Source organism: Tiliqua scincoides, chromosome 1 (assembly GCF_035046505.1).
Source record: "Tiliqua scincoides isolate rTilSci1 chromosome 1, rTilSci1.hap2, whole genome shotgun sequence".
NCBI classification, from domain to species: domain Eukaryota; kingdom Metazoa; phylum Chordata; class Lepidosauria; order Squamata; family Scincidae; genus Tiliqua; species Tiliqua scincoides.
In genome coordinates, this window is record NC_089821.1 from 125,582,118 (window position 1) to 125,607,488 (window position 25,371).

At 44.0% G+C, this 25,371-nt stretch overlaps 1 protein-coding gene across 1 annotated transcript; it reads right to left on the reverse strand.

Annotated features, from left to right (window-relative positions):
* Positions 1–2,257: 2,257 nt before the first annotated feature.
* Positions 2,258–25,350, reverse strand: MDH1B (malate dehydrogenase 1B). The gene is made up of 13 exons (XM_066637230.1): positions 25,274–25,350; positions 19,745–19,857; positions 17,916–18,050; positions 16,752–16,894; positions 13,882–14,381; positions 11,546–11,687; positions 9,978–10,141; positions 9,211–9,350; positions 8,457–8,508; positions 6,994–7,050; positions 4,595–4,660; positions 4,136–4,234; positions 2,258–2,593 (listed from the first exon to the last, which is right to left on the reverse strand). The coding sequence occupies exons 1-13, from the start codon at positions 25,293–25,295 to the stop codon at positions 2,550–2,552; spliced, it is 1,677 nt and encodes a 558-aa protein (XP_066493327.1). The 5' UTR covers positions 25,296–25,350; the 3' UTR covers positions 2,258–2,549.
* Between the last annotated feature and the right edge of the window lie 21 nt (positions 25,351–25,371).

A 25,371-nucleotide genomic window follows, 5' to 3' on the forward strand; every position in this document is an offset into this window, starting at 1 on the left:
AAAAGCAATGGGGAACTCATTCTATTACAAGAAGGAAAACCTTAACATGACAATGAACTGGAATGCTTGTTTCAAGTTAAAGACCCACTCACCCCCTTAAAAAAAACCTACTGGATAGACATCTTAAAAATCAAGTTTCACAACTCTCTGCATTAGCAGTCTCAAGAGTTTCAAGATAAGAAGTCCAGTTTCAGAGCAAATGGTTGTTGGCATCCTTCAGTCTCAGAAGACTATGGTGTCACGCTCTGAATGGTGGTTCTGGAACAGTGTCCTCTCCAGTGCGCGAAGCCTGGGTAAAGTAGGTATGGAGGATAGGCTGTTACCCATGCAGCAAATCCCCCCTCTCCACGTCGCTGAAATAGTCCAATGGAAAGGCAGAGGCCAATACGGTTGGTTCCAGCGGCGTCGCAGGAGTTGCCAGAACGTGACTGTGTTCAGCCACGAACTGCCTCAGGGACTCCGGCTCCGGATTTTGCCTCGAGGTTGACTCCTGAAGCCTTTTCCATAACTGGATGTAGCCACAAGGCAGTGGAGGTTTGGGATCAGAGTTTTCCTTCTCTCAGATGAGCTGCCTTACCAGGCTAACGAGTCCCATCTACCCGATGACTGTTTAGTCGCCTCTTACGACAAGTACAGCCAAACTGAGGGCCTATTCTTATCCCCAGCCCCCAGGGGATAAGCAAATAGGTTATCACAAAATAATATACACTTGTCAATGTTTTTGGAAACTGATGCACTGTAAATCCACATTTCTGAGGATTTCACAATCACTAATGGTACAATCCTATGTTAGCCCCACTGAGATCAATGGGAACTGCACCCAGGTAAGTGTGTCTAGGATTGCGTCTAGAATGGTGTGTCTAGAATGGTAAATATTAGTTGTGCTTACAAATGTACCAGGTACAAGCTTTTTTAATGCAGTCCAAAGTAAATATTCCTTTACCAGATGCAGTATTTTAAAAAAACCAAAGCAAACAAAAAAACCTGCCTAGTCTGATGTCCAATTTCTGCACAGTAATGAATCAGAGTCCCTGCTGAATCTCCCCATTTAGCTGCTGATCCAGTAAAAGGAAAATGGAGAGCAGGGACGGGTGTGAGTGCACTAACTCCTGGGTCAGCATGACTTCTCCCAGGACTCACTCTTCCCTTTCCCTGACACATGATGTACTGTATAAGTCTTTCTCTTCCATTTCTGTTTCAGAAAGAGGTACTTATATGGAAACCCTTACTATAACAGTCCCAAGAACTGCAAACTCAGGGACTGTTAATGATTCCATTCTACGCATGTCACACAAAACAAATTCACCTTGACTTAGAAAAAAATTAGACATGACTTCAAGCATTATTTGGAGCAAACAGCAACAGAGCTTGTATTCATGCCCCAATACTCAAAACAAAATTACTCATACCATCATTTACTATTATTTTATTTATTTTAAAAAGTAACCTAACATAAATGTAGACTTGTGACCCGGGTCTATGCTCTGCTGCACATTTAGGTACAAACTGTTCCTAGATTTGTGCAGTAGAAGCCACCCACACTGCTTATGCGCTTTGGATTTTATGCATGTACATCTATTCATTCCCAGTCCTTTCACTCGCTCTTTGGCAAGTGGATGCTCCTCTCTGAATTCCCAATGAATGAATTACTCCAGCACCTAGTTAAGAACGATCCCCCCTTCCTGTGGGCTTGCAAATGTATATATCTTGGCTGTAATGATGTCATCAGGTTACCTGATTGGAGGAGTGGAAGTTAACACATCACTCTGTCTCACCCCTTGAACCACAATAGATCTGGTGCATGCCAATCTTAACAGGGAGCTAATCATCTCAGTTGGGAAGGTGAGCCCTGAGTCCACATCTAGAATGCTGCCGCCACTCAATGGAATTTGTCAAAGGACAAAATCTGTCCGCAAAGTATGACCCAGCAGCTTCCAGGCTGCTAAATTGCACACAAGCCTCTGGGGAGCTAAAAGTGTCCAAAACACAGAAACACAGGCCAAAAAAAGGAGAAAACAGGGAAACATGTAGGGCAATCATTACACATACATGCTGCATTCACCTATTCTACATTCACCCAAATATTACACCTATTCAAGAGCATCAAAGGAAAGACAGGAACACCCAGCATGAGATCTCACAAAAAGGTGAGATCTTGCTCCCTATGTGTTATGAAAAGGTAGAGACAAGTATCTTTTGAACCAGACAGCTTATTGTATTGATTTTTTCACTCTGTGAATTTCACATCTCAGTGTTTTGAGTTTTTAAGGCATTTGCAGTCTGAAAAATGAGTTTGAAGCTAATGCTATTGTATTGAAATAAAACAAAACTGGTTTAAATCCAAATATTCCAGTTCAAATGGACCAGGTGTGTTTTGTGTACAAATAACAGGAAGATTTGCAAGAGTTTTCACACTGTAACATTCCATGCAGAAAGAAAAAAAGTGACGTTTTCCTGCACCAAATTCACAGTTCAGTCACAGAAGTCGCTGTTTCTAAGAGCTGCAGCAGAAACCATCAGTAACGAATTCCACATTTCTTCTGTACTGTTCAAAAGGCATCAGGAGACATGCTGGGAGGTGAAACTTCAGAAGCTGCCAAAAAACAAAAGTTGTTTCTTAGGTACTCCTCCAATCTTGTTTTCTAAATAATCAAAGGGTTGGGGGCTCCATTGGGAATATGGTAGTATGTGGGGTCTGGAGAGGGAAGAAGGAATTATCCAAAATTGCACATACCTCTCTTATGTGAGCAAGAGAAGGTGCTTGTTCAAGAAAGAGCTTGCAGAACCCGATATGTTTACCACTGCAAAACACAGGGTCGTGTACCAGTGTCGTTCTGGTAATTTGATTGCCATGTAATGGAAGCAGCTCACTGATGGTGCCAACCTAGAGTAGAAGAACCAGTATTGCCCAAATGGCAAACAGAGCATGGTTTCTGACTAGGGGCCCAATCCTATCCAATTTTCTAGTGTTGCTGCAGCTGTGTCAATGCAGCAACAGTCACTGAGGCCTCCTCAAGGTATGGGGAGGAACATGTATTCCTTTACCTTGGGGCTGTATTGCGGCTGCACAGGTAATTGAAAGTTGGATTGGATTTGTCCCTACAACTGCTATTAAGGATGAGGAAAGCAGAGCAACTGCTGGAATCATGAGGGTCAAGAAGGGTTCATTATGAGAGTCTGGAGATATGAGGGATAAGAGAAGAGATTGATGATTGTTTTCAAATCTTAATGAAGGAGATGACTGAGAGGAAAGGACAGATTTTGACCAAAAAACTGCAGGGTGTCAGATTCTATTTGCACTGACGACATGCTATTAACCAATTATATGGCTACTTATTTTTTATCTGGAAATGTCTTATCTTTCAAATAAAGTTAAAGGTGGATTAAAAATGATTAAAAATAAATGACAAATGATGACTCATTTTGATTGGTTATTTCAGTAGTATGTAGCTACATTAGTAACATAGTGAAAAGTATCATTTTGGACCTGATAGTTTCAGCCTTTTTACAAAATTACTGCTTTATTTAATATTTTCTAAAATTACAACTGCATACTTTCAGAGAATGTCCAAGCATTCTGTTATACAAGGTGACTGCCCCTATTTTAACCGGCTTTCAACACATCCTCTCCCCCACCCCGTAAACAGCAGAGAAGAGTGTGATCAGGATAAGAACAAGTGCTAATGGCCCCTTTCCCTTCCCATATGACCCACACCATAATGATTTTTTTCTTATTAAAAATAAAGCACTAATGTCTAGTTTGAACCTCACTGAATGTTATCCTATCAATTATGGAAATCAAAAACCAGAAAAGATCTTAGAACATGCTTTACATTACCAGCAATCATAATTATTTTAAATTGCAAAAATAATGTTCGGAGGTATATTTACGTTATGCCTTTTTGGGTTAAGAGTGCAAAATACCTGAACCATCCAGGCTGCAATCCTAACCACACTTTCTTGGGAGCAAGCCCCATTGAACAAAATAGGACTTACATCTGAGCAGACCTGGTTAGGATTGTGCCCCCAATCTCTCAAACAAAAGCTTGTGGCTTTTATGTGCATGTTTGGTATGGCAGTACAACTGCAACCCACACACCAAGAATTCTCTTTTTCATTAAGCTTCTTGACCTACCATCTTCAGGATCTTCCACATTTTCTTCTGTGGGTTCTTCTGTGTTTCCTTCTTCCTCACTCTTTGACAGACTTAATTCAGTGGGTAAATCTTCAGCTTCTATGATAAACAGAATGGTTAACTTTATATGAACACCTCAGACCCTACAACTCTGTGTAATATGTAGCCTGAGCTTTACTTTAGGTTTCTACATTAGCTGTTATGTTCAGACATGGCTCTTTAAGAAAGCTTTTGATGCTGCCTAACCTTGGGTTGCTGTTCTTTTGGACCATGGACATGGTGCAGTTTCTTGCTATTGAATACAAGTTATTGCTGCTTGTAACCTGGTTTGATTTGTTATTTTGATCTACGGATTTTTTTGGGGGGGGGGTTCTTGAATGATTATTGTCTTTGTGTGCTGCTTTGGAGCTATAAGAGAAAAGTGGGATTAATAAATGTTTTAAATAAATACATACATACCTTCAGCAGTAGATTGGCCTTCTTTTTCCAAGGTACTTTCTTGGACGCTGGCTGATGGTCTGAGGTCTAAAACAAAAAGTAAAAAATGGACCCTCAGTTCTGTAAGGGTTTGTAGTGAGGATAACAGCTCAAAAAGTCAACCCAGCACAGCACAGTAAAAAAAAAAAATTGCATAGGCCCATAACAACCACCAGTTACGCTTCCCTCTAAATCTAGCTTAACAAAACTCACGTGATCAATTCAGCAGCTTTCTGAATTTCTGCAGCATTCGTCTGCTAGCAAGACTGAAAGAGGATTCTAAGGGAAGGCCTTTGAGAATATTCAGACCATTTCCCCTAATAAGTGATTAGGCATATCAAGCCACTAGGTGCTCTGAGGCTGCAAAGCAGTTCTTCAAGTAAGATAGTATACTTCTCATTTGTACAGTAATGGCCTGAACCTATTTGGACACTGCGCCAACAGCAGACAGATGCCAAGACTGTCATATCTTAAGCCTATCCTGGCAATACCATGCTGATAGTGCACCAATGCTGGTGGAACAAGGGCCAAGTGCCAAGCCTGTCCTGGCAAAGCAATGCTGGCACAGCTCTTCCCAGTAATTTCTCTAGTGTCCATGGAAACACCAACACAGCCCATTATCCATAGAGTGGCGTCCTGATGTTGGTGCATCATCAGTGTGATGTCCATGTGTCATCAGCACATCATTGCTGTGATGTCCATGTGCCATCAGTGTAATGTCCAAGCAGCCAATCGCTGATCTAATCAGCTGCAACTTCAAAAAAGCATCGCCAGAATGAATAGAGTGGGGTGGTGGTGGTAAGGAGTAGGGCCAATGCTGGAGGGACACTACCCAGCCAGCTACTAGAAATGTGCAACCCAGTCTGGCATCTGACATCTTGCATCACAGCAAATAGCCACACCAGGTTGGGAGGCTGTAACATACGGCCCTACAGATGGATCATTGCATGGGTCAATCTTTGGGCTGGCATGTGACACATAGGGCACCTACTATAGTGAACTACCCAGCCATTTACACTCACACTTACCAGATGCCCTTCACTGCATTGCTGGCACCTACTGGTGCCACTGTCAGTATGCTGCTTGCTGTCCGCTTGCCACTGCCCACCATTTATAATGGCTGCAGAGAACAAGGGGCTTCTGATCACAGTGTCCCCACTGCTTCAAGGCCAGTGAGGATGCTGCAGAGCATTGAGGGCCCTCCATCCACCAAGTCCCACTATGACACACTGGTGTATTACAAGGGTAGCATTGGGCATTTAGGTTCCCAAGGCACCTTGTCATTTTAAAAAGCTGAAATGGAATATCACTCCTCCCACCACATATTTCTACATCCACCAGAAGGATTTTGAAGTTATCTAAAGAATGGACATTATGCAAGCAAACTTCTCTGTGCTTAACAAGTTTTCCATTCCTAAATTAAGTCACAGTTTATTGCAGTTTATTTAAGTCTTATCCCCTCCACCCTACTGGATCAATGAAATTATGACACCTTCTAGAAAAGTAATCAGTATGTTTTTAAATTGTAATTACAGTGCGATACTGTGCACGGAACTGAAAATTTGTAATGCTCTATGGAAACACCAATCTTTGTCAATTTGGAAAATCAATCAGTACTTCAAAAATGCCATGCCCTTATTTAACATTTACTTTAACATTTATAATAATGTGAGTTACATACAGTATTTTAAAAAGAAAATATACATTTAAGAGAAGAAGGTTTGGCATGTGATATATCCTCACTACCAAGAGAACATTGCTAGCTTCTTGTCAGAGCAATCCAACCTCCCCCAAACCAGCACAGGTTTCTTTCGCTGGCTCCTGAGTGTCACAAACTTGCCATAAAACATGTCCATGACTACTCGGAGTTGAGTAGGCTGGCATAAGGACTTGCGCCAGCCTCCCGGTGCCAGATTTGTCGCTGGAGACAGTGAGATACCTAGACAAGCTGTAGGAGAGGGTGATAGAAGGGTGAAATGGAGGCAGGGAGAAGGCATTTTTGGGTGGGGGAGAGTGGGCAGGTGGGTGGACTAGCCCTGGGGAGGTGTGGGATCAGCCTTGGACCTAAGGTCAGATCCGAACCCCTATCGCAGCCAGCCCGGCATTACGCCAAGTTGCTCAGATTTGCATTAGCAAATTTGCTGGTGCAGATCCAAGTAGCCCCATAGGGGTGACTGGCACATGACACAGGGTAAGGAGATAAATATCCCCTTACTCCAGCCACCTCCTGACCTTCACTGGATACAGCACAGGTCAGTTGGCCTGCCTGTTCCATAACAAGATAGGATTATGCCCTGTATTTTGTTATCCTGACAAACAACTCAGAGAATGGAAATGATTTCTCCAGTAAGTTATATGAATAAAATATTTCTTTGCTTTACTCTCTTTGGAAGTATGGGTGATTTCCTCTTCTTCCTCAGGATACGTCAAACGAACAACTGTAAAAAAAACCAAAAAAAAAACATCCACACAATTTCTATGAACTGTCACATAAACACACCTTCTATTCTGAATATGGAGATCTATGAAATGTACATTGAAGTGAAATGTGATAACAATAGGGACGTCATGTCTGGGCTTTGAGGTCCAAAGATTTGGTTTAAGAAGAAGCCTGTGGACAAGAATAAGAAGATTCCTGAGAGAGATTTGAGCCACAACCTTCATTAATCTAGACTGTATAACATGTTGATTCTAGATGGCACAGAGAACTCAGGTCTTGTATTGCAACCTTTCTGGTGCTTCAGGAATCCCATAAGCTGTCCATTTTTTAGTCCCTTGCAGCAACAAACTAGCAAATAGTGACTGCTTAGGGCAGAAACCATTTCTGCTAGCACAGCAGAATGTTGCACTTTTTTGCTTTGTATAGTTATTTACCCCCCAGCTGACATCATAACATAGATTTTTTCTGACACTCCCCTTAAGTTCAAAAACAGTTTTCCATTTGCCATGCTACATTGGGAATGAAAAGAACTGCTGTTTGGAAAAACAGGTCTACCTTTCCATGCAAACATTTAGGCTTTCAGAACTAGTTTTTGACCCATAATGGTAATTGTATTTTTGAGATGAAGTAGTCTTGTCCTGCTTTGTTTAAATATCATTACTTAGACTTATAAATACAATTCCGTTTATAAAACCAACATTTGAGTCAGAGATTCTTAGCCAGGGTATCCATACCCTTTGGGGGATTGGGAACTAAATGGTGGGTGTATGGGATCCAATCTCTCAACAATTAAAAAAATAGTTGTTAGGTTAGATTATTAACTATCATCGTTATCCATTATATGGATTGAGGTGTTCTGTTCTTAGCTATCCATATGTAAAGTCAAGCTATTGACATCTTTTGAAGTCATATCGGTACCTAATAGAACTGGTGATTATGATAATTTTGACAGTCTGGCAGTATGGGGGACATATTGAGCAATCCATGGGGGAGGGGTCTGTAATTGTAAAAAGGTCAAGAACCTCTGGTATAAGTAATCTCTCAAAAGTCTCTCTCAAAAGTCTAATAATAGATGAAATGTTAACCCCTGCTAAGTGGGCAAAGAGGCACCTTTCTTATAATTCGCAGGGGAAGAGCAACTGTCCCTCTTCAACCCAACATGGTTTCTTTTTCAGGGGCTGTTGTGGCTATCTCTTCTCCAGCTCTTTTTAGAAAGTGAACCTTTAGGAGACACATGGAGCCATTTACTGATGTTTTGCTATGTAAACGGCTTTGTGAACTATTTTGGTTGAAAAGTGGTACATAAATATTACATTAATAATAATGTGTACACTTTTGCACAGATGTTTAGATTGAGCTTGTGGTACCTGCTACAGAATGCAGCCCAATAACATACTCATTTACCTCGTCTCTGTGGAAACATTTCTTCTATTTCACCTAAGGCAACTTGTTTTTCCTGCATACAACAAAATAGTTTCATTTACTACAAAACTGTTACAGTAAAATAACTTCAGATTAATATAACTAACCCCCCTTTCTGAAACATAATTGCCCACCTCTCTTCTGTATTGGGCATGCATTATTTCAAAAATCCTACAATAATCTCATGGCAAGTACTTAGATCTTGGTACTAAGACTGTGAGTAGTATTTAGAATGACTGCTGATATAGCAAGTCTTCGGGACACTGGGCAGTAAAGTTTTAAAAACATGAGTGGAACATTTCTAGTAACATCATCCATTTAAATTTTTTGATAACAGAAAACTGAAATCTGCCCCCTTTCTGGGCCTGGTTTCCTGACACAGAGCTGCTTGGACTTGAACCAGCAATTTTGCCAGTACAAGCCCAAATAGCCCCATTGCAGCTGCTGGGGCTTACTTACCCCAGGGAAAGGAGATGAATGTCCCCTCACCTTGGGGAGACCTCCAGCAGCCTCTCACCCCAAGCTAGAAACAGTGGAGGTCCTTTGGGTGCCACTGCTTTGCGGAAAGTTAGTTTGGATCGGGCTGCCCCTAACTAGCAATAACTTTGCTGATCTGCAAATAGAGCCTACGCAGGGGGAGAAAATGCAATGTACAGAGAATCTCCTGTTTGAGATGCATCCAAAACTAGAAGAATTCCAAAAACAATATTACAGGATATTAGAATTAGTACATTACCCGGATCAGCTCACAGGCTAAAATCTTAAGGTAGTCTTGATTTTTTTCATTAACTTCTAATTCTGTAAGAACTTCCCAGGTGCCATTCTGGAATTTCACAGGCATGGAGTAGACAATCCCCTCAGGAATTCCAAATTGACCTAAGGAACAGAAACAGCCCCGAGTTCATAGAATTCTCCAGATAACATAGAGACATTTACAAGACACCATGGGGCATGTCAAGAATGTGCAGCATGCCCCCTTGTCTTTCAGGAGCCATATTTCTTCATCCAAAAAGCAAATGTAGAAAATTCTCTATTAAAAGGAGACCAATATGGCATCTGACGTACAACCACCACTCTTACTTTTGACCCAAAGAAATGGGACGGTATCGCCAGAAAAGCTAACGCTGCTTGTAGAGATGGGCTTAGATAGTGAATGGGAAGGGGGTGGAAGAGATTCCTCAGTGCACGGAAACTTGAGATGGAAATGCTTTAAGACCTACAGATTGGTAGAAATGGACTCTTATGACATTCACATCCAAGAGCTTTGAATTAATTAACCAGAGACCCCATGATCCTTCTTTGCAAAAGTTGTTAGGACCCATTTTGCCCAGACTCTGACCCCAGTGAGATCTCCACAGAGGAGAAACAGGACCACATTGTGATCTCCAGCACTGGAACTGCAGAGAATCAAGACACAAGTATTTTCAATAGCCTATCATGGTGTAAAATAGAGTACTGTGATAGAGAAGTATTTAGTGAGTATATGATGCAAAGTTAATTCACCTTCACTGATTATTCCCAGAGAGACGATCTCTCCTGGTGGAGAGTCATGGTACCAGTATCGCAGTAGAGTAACAATGGCATGCACAGGCATCATTCCTGAACAATGTTGCCCCCAGGAACTCAATGCACCCAGTTTACTCACAAATTCAGTACGCATCCATTCACTGTCAATGAGAAAAGAACATTTTTGGTACAAGTAAAGAAAACTACAGAGAAAAAAAAACCCTAGAGAGGAAATTCCCCAAAAAAGTTTTGGAAAAGCCTCACTTTCAGAAGATTAACAGCCCAATCCTAAATAGTGCTGGAGCAGCAGGGCCACATGGCCCACATTGTATTCTACACTGACTAGGAGCAGGTTGGAGATCTCCTTGGAGTAAGGGGACATTTGTCCCCTTACCCAGGGTAAAGCCCCAGCCTGCGCAATGGGGCTACTTGTATCTGCACCAGCAAAATTGCAGGCATAAGTCTGAGAAGCCCAGTTTCGGCTTCTCAGTTGCTGGCATAAGTCTGAGGTGGCCCTATTCCTAGAAGGTTGCCACCGATCCCACCCCCCTCCCAGGCCTGATCCACCTGGTCTCTGATTCCTACTTGTGACGGATACGGCTTTCACCAATCTGTTTGATGTAGGGTACTCAGTTGGGGAGAGGACACTGCTAAGATCACACATACCTTCTCTTTTGCTATTCACTCTGGGCACTGCATTTTGCAAAAAGGAGCACTGATGATTTGCCACTGCTTCAAACACAGGGAGAGATCAATTTTGGCTATATTAAGGCCAACGATAAAAATCCTATTAAATTCAATGGGATTTGGAATTTTGCCCTTATAACTCAACGCTGAAAAAATAAGCATACTCATGCCTGTATTTCTTAGAACAATGTATGCCACAATTTCATTTTTGTATGCCCCTCAGTTTGATGCCCTTGTTTGGTTGAGATTTTTCACACAGCAACATAGGACTGACTAGGAGCTTTTAGGATAGCAAAATGCAAACACTGGCAAAAGGAACAGGAAATCAGAATGCAAAACTAGTTTTGAAAAGTACAAAAATATGAGTTCTCCAAATCCTGCAGTAACAAAGCATTAGAGCAAATTTTTTAAAAAAGAAAATATGTCATTCCTTTTTTTAAAGTTTTTTTTTTTTTTTTAAATAAAGATATTTTGATGAGTGATTTAAATACACAGGCCAATGCACATTTTGCTTCCTTAAATGTTACACCAATTCCTGGGCATATTTGGGGTGCCGATTCAAAAAATGGCATCCGTTTTGCCCTATCACGTCTAGTTTTGGAGACACGGTATAGCCTCTTTAGTGAATGGTTCAAGCAGTTTCCTCATGATGAAGCCTACACCATGGCTTCCTCATGATGAAGCTGCTTGAACCATTCACTAATGAGGCTATACTATATCTCCAAAGCTAGACGTCATAGGGCAAAACGGATGCCATTTTTTGAATCAGCACCCCAAATTCATATCAAACCACCATAAAGTTTGGGAAAAACCTTTCTGACCCTCAGTTTTGTAGGCCTGTGATATCTGTTAGCACTTCTGCGTATCAAGAAAAATACCGATCAAACAGCATATCCATCAGAGAACGGAAAAAGCTTGGTGGTCCCCAGATGGCACTCTCGTATCTATAGAGCTTGGCTTTAGTCAGATCAATGAAGGTACTCCCGCTGACATTACCCCAGACGATGAGATTTTTTATTCCTGTTGAAGAGAACAACAGAATGAACAAACAGGTAGTATTCACATGGAACAGATAGGGCATGATCCACCCTCCACCCCAGCAGTAAGTGCTTTGGATTCCGTCCCACTGCGCACAGTGGTAGAGAGCAGTACCAATGGGTTCTTTGCATGAGATATGGCAACATCTGTTGAAGGGGTAGAGTTCTTGCACCCATGTGCTTATCTGCAACAAAGATCTTGGGAACGGGCAGTCTTCTGGGATGACATGAGTGCTATCTAGAATCCATTTTTCCACTAGCGCCTTTAACAAGCCCAACTGTCTGAGGATGTGATTGTGACTCCTGTGTCTCCTGGATTGCGGGGCTACGGAACGGGAGGTGGGGGTGTGGATGGGGGCGTAGGGGAGGCGTTCCAGGGGGGAGGCATGCCGAGGGGCGGGCGGGAGGAGGATCCACAGAGCTGAGCTCCGCAGAATCCAGGGCGCTCGTGCAGGGCTGCACGTCCTACACGAGTGCTGTTATTCTACCGCCGACCAAAAGGTCGGTGGTAAAGTGAGTAGCCCCATTGTGGGGCTGCTTACCTTACTCGGGAGAAGGGGACCAACATCCCCTTCTCCAGAGTAGCCTCCCGCGGTAGCGCGGAAGGCGCAGGATTCAGTGGCAGCCCTTTTCGGTGTTGCCAAGCCTGGGCGCTCCGCACAGCTCAGGATTGGGGTGTCTGACAGCTCAGAACCCATTAGCCTATATGTGAAGTTTTGATTTTGATTTTTTACCCCAATGTGCATGACTTTACACTTACATTCAACTGCATCTGCCATTTTGCTGCTCATTCTGCCAGTTTGGAGAGATCCTTCTGGAGCTCCTCACAATCGCTTCTGGTCTTCACCACTCAGAAAAGTTTGGTGTTGTCTGCAAACTTAGCCACCTCACTGCTCAACCCTGTCTCCAGGTCATTTATGAACAGGCTGAAAAGCACCGGTCCCAGGACAGATCCTTGAGGCACACTGCTTTTCACCTCAATCCACTGTAAAAATTGCCCATTGACACCCACTCTGTTTCCTGGTCTTCAACCAGTTCCCAATCCATGAGAGGACCTGCTCTCTAATTTTCTGACTGTGGAGTTTTGTCAGAAGTCTTTGGTGAGGGACCGTGTTGAACGCCTTCTGAAAGTCCAGATATATAATATCCACAGGTTCTCCCACATCCACATGCCTGTTGATCTTTCCAAAGAATTCTAAAAGGTTCGTGAGGCAAGACTTACCCTTACAGAATCCATGCTGATTCTCCCTCAGCAAGGCTTGTTCATCTACGTGTTTTGAGATTCTATCTTTGATGAGGCATCCCACCATTGTACCTGGAATAGATGTTAGGCTGACCGGCCTATAGTTTCCCAGGTCCCTCTGCTTTCCTTTTTAAAAATTGGTGTGACTGATCATCAAAGAGTGGCTGACCAAAATTCTATTTTAGAATTCCCAATATTTGACTGTATCAGTTCCTTCATTTGATTCCATAGCTTATATCATGCCATAGATCATGTTTATCTCCACTGGTGATTGCAATTTCATGGCACAACCTCTGAGCGACATCAGCCCTTCAGTTGGTGTGAAGTCCCTAATTCAAGCTACTGTACACTTCTACATCTTGTTTCCAATTTAGTTTTGGCTGATGTGGCTGATGTCATCAAGTCACACCCGTGCCTAAGGTCTCAACCAAGGCCTAAGTAAAGCCCAACATATTTGGGAAAATGGTGGAAATGGCAGCTTTTCCAAAAAGTATGTTAGATCTTATTAAACTTGTTCCTGTGCCTCACTCCAAATTGTCAATATCTTATGCAAATTCAGAGTAATTAAGAGATGAACTCAGATTACGATCTCCTTCCCTATTGGCTTGTTGCATGAATATGAACAGTATGTAGAGAAATACTGACAGAGGTGGTGCCACTAATTTTGACCTCCCTTCCCTAGAGGGACACCAACGTATACGTAGAAATGACGCAGCCTTCTTTCTGCAGTCCGGGTATTAAAATATATAATCTGACTCTGGACTATTTTTAAGCCTGCTCAAATTTTGTGAACTTTTATTTAGATATCACTTACATCATACTTTTATATTTCATTATTTTAGCTGTGGCTTAAATTGTAATCTTCCCAGAGTCAGGACAAAGTGAAATCTAAAATAACCAAACAGTAATCAATCCCCAATCATCCATGACTTACCAGCTGCATACATGTTTAGTTTTCTTGCCAACAAGGCTTTGGCTTCGTTTTCCAAGAGTGTAGCTACAGTGACAATATTTCTGGGGTTAATGGTTGGGGCGTGAGTCATAATCATTAATGTCTTAAGGTTGGCAAAGGTTTTCCCCATGATAACAATTCTGACACTGCTTTTAGCATTCTTCTCTATCAGAGGACCATATACTTCACACTGATCGGTCACTTGTCGAATGCAGTCTTCAAGTGTCGGGATTGACTCCTGAAGAATGTCATCAAGCAAAATGATGACATCAGCCTCAAGAAAAGTCTCATCCAAATTAGTGTGCGAGGTAACACTGCGAAGGAGGGGGAATGCCAAGTCTTGCGTTTCCATTACAACACTTTCAAGAAGTTCCTTGCAGACATTTCTGTCTAGCAAATGGAGGCTGATCTCAGTGTCCATTCCAAATATTTCCCCATTGAGCAAAAAAGGGATCAGGAAGTAGCAGTTATGACTAGTTGCTCTGATTAAGAAAAGAATGATAAGGAAAATATTTAGTATTGAGCAAATGTTGCTAACTTGTGCATATGAGATCTGTACAAAAATCCTTTTTAAGTTTCATTCCGTGATATTATCCAAAATAGTAATCTGCAATGCTTTTGAAAAAGAACAGTGACAGAGTGCAATCCTAACCCTGCACGGTACAGCCAGACAGCTGGAGGTCACTTCAGGGTAAGGGGTAGTGTGACACCCTGGCCTGCCATATGGGGCTACTCAGATCTGTGCCAGTTAGTCAGCTGGCGCAAATCGGAACAACCCATGTAAGACTCCCTGGCCTGGAAGTGGGGATTAGGATACTGCGTGTGTTGCCATCACTGATCCCAACCCCCTCCTGGGCCCAATCCCCACCTGTTCCACCCTCCCCCACCCAGAAACATCCCCTCCTCACCCCTGGAATGCCTTCCTACCACCTTCTCTTACCCCCTGCACCATCTGGCACAATCCTATCTGTGTTGGCTGGCACAACTGTGAGATCTGGTGCCGGCAGGCTGGTGCACGTCCTTGTGTCAGCGCAGCCAGCTCTTGGGTTGGCGCAAAAATGGCTTATGGCATGTTTCTGACACACAAGAGTCAGCACAGGCAGCCTGCACCAGTGCAAGATAACATTAGATTGGGCTGCCTGTCATGAACTCTGATGGCATCATCTTCAGACAACAAAGCAGTGACTGATTAAAAAAAATGTCATTAATATCATGCATTAATTTAACTAGAGCAAGAGTGACCTTTTCAAATAATTTTTGATAATTTTTTTACAGCCTAATGCCAATGCTAATGTTTACTTGCAAGGGTGCAGGACCCTGCGCCAGCTCTCATGTGTTGCAAATATTCCATAAGGCACATTTGCACCGACTTTCCCCCCCCCCAAGGGTGTTACCCAGTGTAGTCTGCACCTACTGCATTCTCCAGTGATGCCACTGCTGGCCACAGCAGGTAGGATTGTGCTGGATGGCATGGGAGTGGAGGGAAGGAGTTTCGGAGATTGGGAGGCTGCATTTCTGGACAGCAGGAGGGTGGAACGGGGGGAGTATATGGCCCAGGGGGGGTGCAGGATTGGCAGCGGCTTTGCATGCTGTATCCTAACCCACAATCCCAGGCCAGGCACATCTACAAAGACAGCTTGGATCTGTACCAGCTAAATAGTTGGTGTGGATCAGAGTAGCCCCACAGGGTAGGCTGGGGTATTACATGGGCTACAGGGAAAAATATCTTCTTATCTCAAGGTGATCTCCAGCCTGCTCCTAACCTGCATAGGATACCACACAGACCAAGGTGGCCTGCCTGTACCGACACAGATTAGGATTGCGTTGTCTATTTTAATCTGATATAAAGTTTAACATTGAGAATTTAATAATTCCACAGACTGAAAGACTCAATCACTCTGCATTGAAAATGCAGGAAAAGTTTACAATTACATTAATCTATGAAGTAAAAAACAGTAACACTGGAGTGAAACCAAGGAAGTACAGTCTAAGAAAGAAAAGAAAAAGGAAAAGAGGAAAAAGAGGAGCCAGGATGGATAGGAAAAGCTGAAGGGTAGGGGGGAAAGTCAGGGAAATATGAGTAGGTAAAGCAATCTCTGAGTGCACAGAGCAACAGGTTTTTTCCTTTTTAGTACACGGCAGAGTGAGAGTGGATATGTCTCTAAGGGCACAATCCTGCTCTTCACTTGGGCTGATGCAAGTCTGTTGCGCTGGCCCGAAAGTGTCACAAAAGTGCCATAAGGCACTTTCTGGGGAGATAGGCCAGGGCACAGATGTGTGCTGGCCTCCCCACGCTGACACGGGCTCCAGAGGAAGGGTGAGTTGCATTGGCCAAGCTTGGCTGATGCAGAGGTCGGGGGACATGGGGAAGGCAGGGAGGAGTGGGAAGGAGGTGTTTCGCGGCAGGGGGCAGGTGGGCATTCCCGTGCACAGACAGGTGGGGAGTGGGAGGTTGGGCCAGGATCCGGCGGTTATGCCACATCCTGACCCCATTCCCGAGCAGCACAGCATGGCTCCGGGCTGCTTGGATTTGCGCCACCTCATCAGGGTAAGGGGAAAGGCTTCCCCTTGCCTTGGGCTGCACTGCTTTTGGCCCCAAACTTGAGCTAGATGCTGCACAGGCCCATTGGCCCATCTACTTCCAGCGCAAGTTAGGACTGCGCCCTAAGAACTCTTTCCTGATTTTTCTGAAGGGTCATGAGTCCCTCAGTGTCTAACCTTACCCATTCTATTTCACCAATTTTCACACTCTGATTTCTTTTTTGCTTTTAATACATCATATTTCATTCTTAGGAACTAGCATAAAGATAATTTTTTAAGCTTGTATAAGGAGAAATTGATTAGACTCCTACCTGTTGACCCAAATGTGCAAGGGGTTGATAAGACTTTTAAGTTCTTCCTCCTCTGCCTCAACTTCTATTTGAGTCTGCAAGTTCTCCTTCGCAATTAACTGCATCTCCTCCGTCACCATGTCAGATGTGATGTTATAATAATGCTGAAGATTAAAAAGGGTCATTAGCAGGCATTTAAATGTTGCTCAAACACGTCTTCATCAATTCAAAACCTGAAGAGCAAAACTTGAAAACAAGGAAAAAGAGCAAAAAGGGAAAGAATTGGAAGAGCCCTAAAACACCATCTTGAACATTTTTGGAAATACCATGTAGTCTCCTTAGATAATCCAGGGTTCTGCCTTTTATTAAAAATTGCTCAGCCATTCCTATATTTAGGAATAGTTTCCAGATCATCAAGTTATGACCACTATTAATGATCTCACTCCTGGGCAGTGATGTGCAAAAACACCTGTGGTAAAGAAACCCCTGATGGTGTTACCTGGTGTGGTCTGCACTTCCCCTGCACTCCTTAGTGATGCCACTATCCACTATTCTCCCACTTAAACCCATTGCTTCTTGTCCTTTCCCAATGCCTCAGTAAGCAACCGATTTCCCTCTTCATTATGGCAGCATAGCATACTCGTGGTTTCAAACTGCTTATGATCTTCCAATGTGATCCATTTACTCAGAAATAAATCCCAGTGACTCACAGCCCAATCCTGAGCTGCTCAGAGCACAGGGCTGCTGCAACGCTGAAAATGGCACCGGCAGCATCCAACATGCCACCGGGCATCCACCAACGGCTCCTCGGGAGAAGGGGACATTTGTCCCCTTCCATCGGGTAAGGAAAATAGCCCCATAATGGAGCTACTCAGTTCTGTGGCAACCCTTGGATTGGAGCAGAATCAAAGAGCTTTGTGTTGGCCTGCATGGCCTGACACGGAGCTCAGGCTCACCCTATGCCCACCCTGCTCCCTTCCTCTGCCACACCTCCTCCCGCCCTCTGCCCACCTCTCTCACCCAAAACATCTCCACCTCCACCCACACCCCCACCAACCTCTCCATCGCCCGGCAGTTTGGGCAACCACTGAGTGGCAGAGCACCAGCTATCCCCCAGTGCTAACCCAGACAGACAGATGGTGCTAACATCATCACAGACAGAAAACTCAGAAAATAACTTTTTACCTGAGCATGTTCTAGGAAAGCATTATATCCTCCCAGAAGAAGGCCCTTTCCTCCGCGGTCCAACAGTTCTCTCCAAATAATTGGAGAAGTCTTGTGTTTCCATCCATTCTTTTCACAGGTGTCCCGCAGCCACTTCTAGAGGCAAGGTTCCCCATAGTAAGCATGACATGAAAAGCTCATGTGTTAAAACCAGGAAAAATTTTCAAGACAACACTGAAAGGCCAATGTTTCAATTTCCCAAGATGATGCCGCAATCTACTGCCCCTCTATTGTTGACAAGAGGTTCATGTGCTTGGGGATCTATTTCTGAGTAGATAAGGTAAAATGACAGGTGACAGAGTTTTTAAAATATTTTATTTCCACAGAAATATGTGAAAATTTTGCTTACAAATATCAGGGGAGTCATGACCATATCTGCACCAGTGGTAGAGCACATGGGCCTTTAAAATGCCTTAGCAGCTAAAACATTGTCTTGAACAATGTTAAAGTTCTGGGCACCTCTGCTACATTTCATGGGGAAAAGGATTGCATAATCCAATACACCTTTCAGGTTGCCCATCAGAGACTCCTTGAGCTCTCCCCTTTAATCTGGGCTGAGTAATAGTTCTTCCTAAGAAAGAAAACAAAAGAAATATCAGGTATGTCCTATGTTTAGAGATGTTCTTAAAGATTTTTATTATTTTACAGATTTTGTTTTTTCCCCAAGGAAGAAAAGTGTAGAAAGTAATGTTATGTGTTTTTTATTCCAAGGGCACATTTTAATAAATTATAATTATAAATTATAACCACTTTAAAGGTGTACTAGATATGTAATATGGGTGGTAGAGTGCTAGCCATTTAAAACTTTAAAAACCCGACTGGAGGATATCGAGCGGCAAGAGCTGTTTGCAGCTGCATCCACGACCTGTTCACCCCTCCGGTTTTCGCTTTTTCCAATATTGGATAAACAGCCCGCTTACTTATACTTCCTATTCAACTCACAGGAATGGAGAGCCTTCTCCCTGGTGCGTTGTAATGTTATGCCATCTAATTTTACATTGGGGAGATACAATGGCCTGAGTGTGCAAGCAAGGGTGTGCAGTTGCAACTCTCTGGACATTGAATCTCTTCCACATATGATCCTAACTTGCAAATGGTGGGTTCTGCATTCGCAATTGCTCTGCGTTCTGTGTTCGCAATTCTGCGTTCTGCATTCACAATTGCTCGAGCTGCTTTTCTCCTTCATACGTGGGTCGGAGGACCTTGTGCTACATCATTTGCTATTAGGAAAGGATGAGGTATGCACATGCCAAGTGGTGAAATTTTTTTTACCTAATTTTGAGGAGGCGTGGTATAAGTGAGTAAGGGCGATGTATTGGCTTGATTCATGGGGGCTGTTTTAGGTGTGTTTTAAGTGTATTGTTCTATGTTTTTAGGTTTTATTTTATGCCAATAAAAGGTTCCTGAATCTGGTAGAGTGCCAGCAGATGCATCCACAGTCAATACCCATGCACGTACACACCCTGTCCAGCCCATTATTTATTATTTTGCAGATTTCCCAGTTTATTTTTTTTTTGCAGATTGTGGTTCATTGTTTTGGTTTTGCAGTTTATTTTTTGTTTTGTTTTAACAAAAATGAGAAGTATAGAAAGTGGTGTTATGTGTTTTAATTTCATTACCACTGAAAAAAATCATATCCCTACCTATGTTACATATTGTCCAGCCAATCAGGGTCAACTCAGATTCGAAGCTGCTATCAACTTTACAATATCTATTAGAAGCTGGTTTTGAAGGTTGGGGTATCCACTTTGGGAAACCCTGCACTAGAGAATGGAAGTGAAATCTTTTACCTCCCAGTTGTCAGGATGTTGAGGAATCTTGTGTATCCTGAAGTGAGGCAAATTTTTCTGCAGGTAGTCTGCTAAAAGTTCTGCCTTCGCGTAGTAGGGGCAATCTGCCCTACCTGGAAATTAAGTTGTAAATGTGAGAACTATACAAATTCATGAGCATGTGAACATCATGAAACTGGAATGAAACTGATAAATAGGAGGAAGTCCTCCTGTCTCCCACTTTGGGCTTGTACTACTCTACAGGCTTGCACTAAAGGGGAGTATTGATTAAAGTTCCCCATTTCCCTCCCAGAAGGGAGATCTTATCCACTCTTGTCCGCTTGGGTGTGGGAGTCTAAACATATCCTAACACTGATAACAATTAAAACAATAACAATAACACTGATAACAATAACAATAACACTGATAACAATAACAATAACACTGATAACAATTTCCACGCGCAGGGCCAGCTAGGCAGGCGGAGATCAGGGGTCTCAATGCGTGGATGAGACGGTGGTGTAGGGAGGAGGGGTTTAGATTCGTTAGGCACTGGGGAACTTTTTGGGACAAGCGGGGCCTGTACAAGAGGGACGGGCTCCATTTGAACCAGAATGGAACCAGACTGCTGGCGCATAACATTAAAAAGGTGGCAGAGCAGCTTTTAAACTGATCCCTGGGGGAAAGCCGACAGGAGCCGAGGGGCATCCGGTTTGGGACTCCTCATCCCTATGGGATGAGGATGGGGAGGTTAGAGAACAACAAGACAAAGGCAGGGTAGGAGAAGAAATTGGGAAAGGTAGGGTGATGGGATGTGATAGACGGTTTGGCACAATGAGAGGATGCGGGGACAAAGGAGCGAATAAGCAGCCCATCCTGGGGCATTCCGTGTATAAATGCTTTTATGCGAATGCCCGAAGTCTTCGAGCAAAGGTGGGAGAACTGGAATGTCTGGTGACAAGGAAAAATATTGACATAGTGGGCATAACGGAAACCTGGTGGAATGCGGAGAATCAGTGGGATACCGCAATCCCGGGCTATAAACTCTACAGGAGGGATAGGCAGGGGCGTGTTGGAGGTGGGGTGGCCCTTTATGTTAAGGAAGGGATAGAATCCAGCAAAGTAGAGATTGAAGGTGGGTCCGACTCCACCGTAGAATCTCTGTGGGTTAAATTACCAGGCTTGTGCAGCGATGTAATACTGGGGGCGTGCTATCGTCCTCCAGACCAGAAATTGGATGAGGACCTTGAAATGAGGAAACAGATCAGGGAGGTGACAAGGAGGGACAGGGTTGTAATCATGGGGGACTTCAATTATCCTCATATTGACTGGGTCAATTTGTGTTCTGGTCACGATAAGGAAACCGGATTTCTTGACGTGCTAAATGACTGTGGCTTAGATCAGCTAGTCACGGAGCCCACCAGAGGACAGGTGACTCTGGATTTAATTTTGTGCGGTACGCAGGACCTGGTTAGAGATGTAAACGTTACTGAGCCATTGGGGAACAGTGATCATGCTGCGATCCGTTTTGACGTGCACATTGGGGGAAGAATACCAGGCAAATCTCTAACAAAAACCCTTGACTTCCGACGGGCGGGCTTCCCTCAAATGAGGAGGCTGGTTAGAAGGAGGTTGAAAGGGAGGGTAAAAAGAGTCCAATCTCTCCAGAGTGCATGGAGGCTGCTTAAAACAACAGTAATAGAGGCCCAGCAGAGGTGTATACCGCAAAGAAAGAAGGGTTCCACTAAATCCAGGAGGGTGCCCGCATGGCTAACCAGCCAAGTTAGAGAGGCTGTGAAGGGCAAGGAAGCTTCCTTCCGTAAATGGAAGTCTTGCCCTAATGAGGAGAATAAAAAGGAACATAAACTGTGGCAAAAGAAATGTAAGAAGGTGATAGGGGAGGCCAAGCGAGACTATGAGGAACGCATGGCCAGCAACATTAAGGGGAATAATAAAAGCTTCTTCAAATATGTTAGAAGCAGGAAACCCGCCAGAGAAGTGGTTGGCCCTCTGGATGGTGAGGGAGGGAAAGGGGAGATAAAAGGAGACTTAGAGATGGCAGAGAAATTAAATGAGTTCTTTGCATCTGTCTTCACGGCAGAAGACCTCGGGCAGATACCGCTGCCCGAACGGCCCCTCCTGACCGAGGAGTTAAGTCAGATAGAGGTTAAAAGAGAAGATGTTTCAGACCTCATTGATAAATTAAAGATCAATAAGTCACCGGGCCCTGATGGCATCCACCCAAGGGTTATTAAGGAATTGAAGAATGAAGTTGCAGATCTCTTGACTAAGGTATGCAACTTGTCCCTCAAAACGGCCACGGTACCAGAAGATTGGAGGATAGCAAATGTCACGCCTATTTTTAAAAAGGGAAAGAGGGGGGACCCGGGAAACTATAGGCCGGTCAGCCTAACATCCATACCGGGTAAGATGGTGGAATGCCTCATCAAAGATAGGATCTCAAAACACATAGACGAACAGGCCTTGCTGAGGGACAGTCAGCATGGCTTCTGTAAGGGTAAGTCTTGCCTCACAAACCTTGTAGAATTCTTTGAAAAGGTCAATAGGCATGTGGATGCGGGGGAACCCGTGGACATTATATATCTGGACTTTCAGAAGGCGTTTGACACGGTCCCTCACCAAAGGCTACTGAAAAAACTCCACAGTCAGGGAATTAGAGGACAGGTCCTCTCATGGATTGAGAACTGGTTGGAGGCCAGGAAGCAGAGAGTGGGTGTCAATGGGCAATTTTCACAATGGAGAGAGGTGAAAAGCGGTGTGCCCCAAGGATCTGTCCTGGGACCGGTGCTTTTCAACCTCTTCATAAATGACCTGGAGACAGGGTTGAGCAGTGAAGTGGCTAAGTTTGCAGACGACACCAAACTTTTCCGAGTGGTAAAGACCAGAAGTGATTGTGAGGAGCTCCAGAAGGATCTCTCCAGACTGGCAGAATGGGCAGCAAAATGGCAGATGCGCTTCAATGTCAGTAAGTGTAAAGTCATGCACATTGGGGCAAAAAATCAAAACTTTAGATATAGGCTGATGGGTTCTGAGCTGTCTGTGACAGATCAGGAGAGAGATCTTGGGGTGGTGGTGGACAGGTCGATGAAAGTGTCGACCCAATGTGCGGCGGCAGTGAAGAAGGCGAATTCTATGCTTGGGATCATTAGGAAGGGTATTGAGAACAAAACGGTTAGTATTATAATGCCGTTGTACAAATCTATGGTAAGCCCACACCTGGAGTATTGTGTCCAGTTCTGGTCGCCGCATCTCAAAAAAGACATAGTGGAAATGGAAAAGGTGCAAAAGAGAGCGACTAAGATGATTACGGGGCTGGGGCACCTTCCTTATGAGGAAAGGCTACGGCGTTTGGGCCTCTTCAGCCTAGAAAAGAGACGCTTGAGGGGGGACATGATTGAGACATACAAAATTATGCAGGGGATGGACAGAGTGGATAGGGAGATGCTCTTTACACTCTCACATAATACCAGAACCAGGGGACATCCACTAAAATTGAGTGTTGGGCGGGTTAGGACAGACAAAAGAAAATATTTCTTTACTCAGCGCGTGGTCGGTCTGTGGAACTCCTTGCCACAGGATGTGGTGCTAGCGTCTAGCCTAGACGCCTTTAAAAGGGGATTGGACGGGTTTCTGGAGGAAAAATCCATTATGGGGTACAAGCCATGATGTGTATGCGCAACCTCCTGATTTTAGGAATGGGTTAAGTCAGAATGCCAGATGTAGGGGAGGGCACCAGGATGAGGTCTCTTGTTATCTGGTGTGCTCCCTGGGGCATTTGGTGGGCCGCTGTGAGATACAGGAAGCTGGACTAGATGGGCCTATGGCCTGATCCAGTGGGGCTGTTCTTATGTTCTTATGTAAAACCAGCCTTACTTATATCATAAACACATTAACTATTATGGACTTGGCCACGGTGATCCATGCCACAGTGACATCAAGTGGTAACATGCTCCATGTGGGGCTGCCACAGGAAAATTAGTAGTGAGTCTTGTAGTACTTTAAAGATTAGAATATTTATTGCATGGATTGCATTTTTATTGTGCAAATTTGCATGGACCAAATTCCAGCAGACACATTTTTGTATTCACAAGGCTAGAATGCTGCTAAATGTATCAACTTTTCAAACAAGAGGAAACTATATGACAGAGAGAGACAGATGTATATAGTATTCTTTGTCATAAGGTCTGGTTATGGCCATTAGCTTTTAGATGGTTTTAAAAAGGGATTAGCCAAATTCATGGAAGCAGGTCTATCAATGGTTATAGGTGTGCTGGCACAGGGGAACTTTCAGGTTCAGAGCCACTGAGCATTAGGATGGGGTGGGCAGCAGGCGGCAGCAGGAGAGAGCTATATAATTCATGCCCTGTTTGTGCCTTTGTGGAGCATCCAGGGCAGCTGGATGGCCCCTGATGGAACCAGGATGGTAGATTACAGTTGCAATCCAATACGAATGTACCTGGGATAAGTGCCATTGAACTTAATGGGGTTTATGTCAGAATACACAGGTATAGGATTGAACTATTAATAGGTCTTTAGTCTGATCCAGGAGAGCTCTTTTTATCTTCTTAAAAGAAGAAGAAGAAAAAAAAATCATAGGCAGCACTCTGAGGTGTCCAGTGAAATGGACTGAGAACAGATTTATACAACAAACCATTTATACTCCGGAAGGTGATGTTGCTCTGCAGAACCCACCACCATAGTATTGCCTTAGATGGATTGGATAAATGAATGACAAAACACAGAGAAGCAGTTTATAGCCCAATTCTAGGCAGGTCTACCCAGAACAGGGCGACCAGATGTCCTCTTTTTCCAGGACATGTCCTCTTTTTTAGCTTCATGTCCTGGAAAAGAACTTTAATGTCCTGCTTTTTCCTGTGAGTGGCTCCTGCAGGCAGTGCAGAGCCTTCTTGTAATTCAAAAATTATATGTAATAAATTATATGTAACATAGTTCAAAATTTAATCATCTGTAATTTAGCATATAAATTAGCCACATGGAATTCATATACATGAGTGTTTTTGGCTTTTATGTTGTCATGTCGTACATTTCTCTTGGATGTGCTTCATTTTGGGGTACCTGTTCCTATGGCCATGAAAGTGGGTCACCCTGGCGGAGAAGTAAGTCCCATTGTATTCTCCATTGACTCTAATGGGCTTACTTCTGAGTAGGCGTGCATAGGATTGGGCTCCAAGGCTGCAGTCCTATCCACACTTACATGGGAGCAAGTCCATTGACTCTAATGGGCTTACTTCTGAGTAGGCGTGCATAGGATTGGGCTCCAAGGGAGCAAGTCCATTGACTCTAATGGGGCAGCTTCCCCCACTGGAAAGCACATTCCCTGCCCTGAAAGCCTCCCCTTCCCAGACACTGAGCGGCGCTCTGTGCATGCTCAGAGGCACCGTTGCTCAGCGCATTGGGGCGGCGGGGTGGTCGGAGTTTCGAAACCGCCCTGCGAACTCCGGCAGAGGCTGAAGGCGCGAGAGGAAGAGCCTCGCGATGCGCCTCCGCCCGTCAGCGCTCCCGCCTCACCTGCGAGCACGAACTTGGCCATCACCACAAGCCACTGCCTGGCTGCCCCCAAGGCGGCCTCTGCAGGCCCAGCGGGGCTCCGGGACGGTTGCTGGGCA